General features: G+C 44.7%; 1 protein-coding gene across 1 annotated transcript; it reads left to right on the forward strand.

Annotated features, from left to right (window-relative positions):
• Window positions 1–917: 917 nt before the first annotated feature.
• On the forward strand, window positions 918–1,806 carry LOC142605814 (uncharacterized). Its single transcript, XM_075777251.1, has 3 exons — window positions 918–1,121; window positions 1,210–1,325; window positions 1,401–1,806. The coding sequence occupies exons 1-3, from the start codon at window positions 918–920 to the stop codon at window positions 1,804–1,806; spliced, it is 726 nt and encodes a 241-aa protein (XP_075633366.1).
• The last annotated feature ends 1,299 nt before the right edge of the window (window positions 1,807–3,105 follow it).

The raw sequence follows: 3,105 nt of genomic DNA on the forward strand, positions 1-3,105 counted from the left end.
TGGGAGCTCAAATCCTTGCACAGGAAGTACCACTAGGTTTGGATACCACAATTGGTGCCGTCAGTGGGAATCCTACTCAACATAAGACTTTGAGCTAGCTTGACATCGTCCAAGATGGAAGGTTTGCATGTAGAAGAAATGTCTGTTGGACCTAGAGGCAATCTTTCAAGGGCCTTTTCTCAAGGCCAAAGGAGGTTGGAAAGGGAGCGTAGATGAGAGCAGTAGTGCATGCAAGATGGGCATTAGACCAGACTTGATTCGGATGAAGGATCTTTGTAAGGGGAACGTGCAGTATCTTACGTTCCTGAGCAATTGTATCATAGTGAGCGAGACCACGAGCTGGAAAACCTACGGAAGTAGGTTAAAGAGCTAGAGATAGAGGTCAGAGGCTGACGCCATAGGAAAGACCGTGAGGAGTTGTCTGACAATCCTGACTACATTGGGGGTGGCATAGCAGGATCATCTCATTGAGTGGTTCATGTTGATCGAGATATAAATCCCATGAAACCATGGGATGTCGTCGTGATACTCCGCATAGGGATAGACGTGGGCATCCTAATGCAGCTTTGGATGCCGTGAACCGAGCGCTTTAGAAAGCTACCCCATCATCGTTTTCTGATGAGATAAAGTGTACAAAAATGTCGAGGCATTTCAATCGCCCACCGTTCACGTACTACGATGGTAAAACCAACTCAGTGGAACATGTTAGCCATTATATCCAGATGATGTCTCTGTATTCCCAGAACGACGGGTTGATGTGCAAAGTGTTCTCGTCTAGCTTCGAGCCAATGGCAATGAGGTGGTTCAATGGTTTGAGGAAAGGCTCCATACATAGCTTCGGGGAATTGATTCAGGCATTCGGGGCATAATTTATCATTTGCAGTAGGGTCCCTCAATCGATTGACGTGTTGTTATAAATGAGGATGGGAAGTGGGGAGACTTTTCGCTTGTATGCAAATAGGTACTGGGAGTTGTATAAAGAAAAAGGAGGAAATGAACAGGTTGTAGCTAGTACGTTTAGGCTCGGGCTACCCCAAGAGTCTGAATTGAGGGACTCTCTAACCATGCGTCCTCCTGAGAACATGCACCAGCTAATAAGGAGGATTGAGGAACTGGAAAAGGTTGGAGGACGATAGGCTGCAGGGTAAGGGTAAAGCTCCAGCTTCTTTCCATTACAACAGAGATTCTTGGCCTGAAAGATTTCAATAGAGAACCAGAAGGGAACCAAGGGTGCCAAATGTGAATGTGGCATCGCGGCCTGAGAGTGCTAATATCGCCTTCAAAGAACCCGTCTATAGGATCCTTAAGCGCATTAAGAATGAGCTGTATTTTCGATAGTTGGGGAAGATGGTTGGGGACCCAACTAGAAGGAATTAAAGCCTGTACTGCACGTACCACAGGGAGAAGGGGCACACTACCAAGCAATGTCGTGTGTTGAAAGATCATTTGGAGCAACTTGTGAAGGCAGGGCATTTGAAAGAGTTTGTCGTCAGACAAGAAGGTGGAAACGTAGGACAAGGATCGGGAAGCCAAGGTAATAATCTTCCCCCGCCCTTAGGAATCATTGAGGTTATCAACGCAGCCTTCATTGGTGTGAATGTTAGCCATCGGAGGGGCATATTGAGTGTGGCAACCTTGCCCGAATCAGAGGTGCTAGACCGACCCGAGAAGAGGCTTAGGCTAAATAGAGATCTGATCACTTTTGATGAAGACAATCTGGAGGGAACGTTACAGCCGCATGACGATGCTCTGGTTGTGACTTCGTGGATTGGAGGATTCCTAGTGAAGAGAGTGATGATAGATTAAGGGAGCGAGGCTGAGATAATGTTTCCCAATCTATACAAGGGATTGGGATTGAAACTAGAGGATCTGAGCAAGTATGACACACCCTTAGTGGGGTTCGATGGGAAGATAATGGTGCCTGAGGGGCAAATAAAGCTGTCAATTGTGACCTAAGGAAAGGAGGTTATGGTAAATTTCATAGTAATTAATGCTTTTTCGCCATTCACGACAATCTTGGGTTGGCCTTGGATTCGTGCTATAGAGGCAGTACCATCCACGCTACATCAGAAGGTCACGTTTCCAACCAAAGATGGAATTGCCATGGTCTGAGCGAATCAAAAGTTGGCGTGGCAGTGCTTAGTGGCCACAATTAATCATGAGATTAAACAGAAGGAGCAAGTTGAAGTAGAATAGTTATAGCAATTACAGTTCTCGGAGGGCCCTACAGGGGCTGACAATGCAGAGGAGTTGGTTCAAATACGAATCTTGCCTTCATCAACAGGTATTTTCAAATAGGGAAGAGATTGCAAAAAGAAGATTGAGTGGAAGTTCTTTTGTCACTAGTACAAAAATTTGATGTATTTTCATGGAGCTCGTACGAAGTGCCTGGGGTGGTCTAGCTTTTATCACACATAAGCTAAATGTAGACCCCTTAGTTCCATTGAAAAAGCAAAAGCCAAGGTGATTAACAAAGCCATATGTGGAAGCCATGAAGGAATAGGTGGAGATTGAAACAAGCGGAGGCTATTAAAGAGGTGTTCTTCCTTGAGTGGTTGTCAAATATAGTAGTGGTGGAAAAGAAAAATGGGAAATGAAGGGTTTGTGTCAATTTTACTGACATCAACCAAGCTTTCTCGAATGATCCATTCCCTATACCTAAGATAGACCAATTGGTGGATGCCACATATGGACACCCGAGAATGAGTTTCCTAGACGCCTTTCAAATTTACCATCAAATTGCCTTGGCACCCGAGGATTAGGAGAAGACCTCTTTCATATCACTCGATCAGAATTATCATTACACGGTGATGCCTTTTGGGTTAAAGAATGCAGGAGCCACGTACCAACACATGGTCACCAAGATGTTTAAAGATCAGATCAGGGATACGATGGAGGTCTATATTGATGACATGGTGGTCAAAAGCAAGAAGAGTGAAGAGCATGTACTGAATCTGGTAAAAAATTTTGAAATATTGAGACAACACAAGTTACGCCTCAATGTGGGCGAATGTGCATTTGGTGTGGGGAGGTCTAGTAAATTTCCTGGGTTACATGATAACGAACCAAGGTATAGAAGTTAATCCCGACCAGATCACAAAAAGT

The sequence above is a fragment of the Castanea sativa genome, chromosome 8 (genome assembly GCF_040712315.1).
Source record: "Castanea sativa cultivar Marrone di Chiusa Pesio chromosome 8, ASM4071231v1".
NCBI classification, from domain to species: Eukaryota; Viridiplantae; Streptophyta; class Magnoliopsida; order Fagales; family Fagaceae; genus Castanea; species Castanea sativa.

What these genes read in the sequence shown, in the direction of transcription:
- LOC142605814 (XM_075777251.1), top strand. Translation starts at nt 918, where the DNA reads ATGAGGATGGGAAGTGGGGAGACTTTTCGCTTGTATGCAAATAGGTAC. An exon ending in GGATTGAGGAACTGGAAAAG is followed by an intron (nt 1,122 to 1,209) that starts GTTGGAGGACGA and finishes AGATTTCAATAG; the next exon opens with AGAACCAGAAGGGAACCAAG. An exon ending in AAGCGCATTAAGAATGAGCT is followed by an intron (nt 1,326 to 1,400) that starts GTATTTTCGATA and finishes CACGTACCACAG; the next exon opens with GGAGAAGGGGCACACTACCA.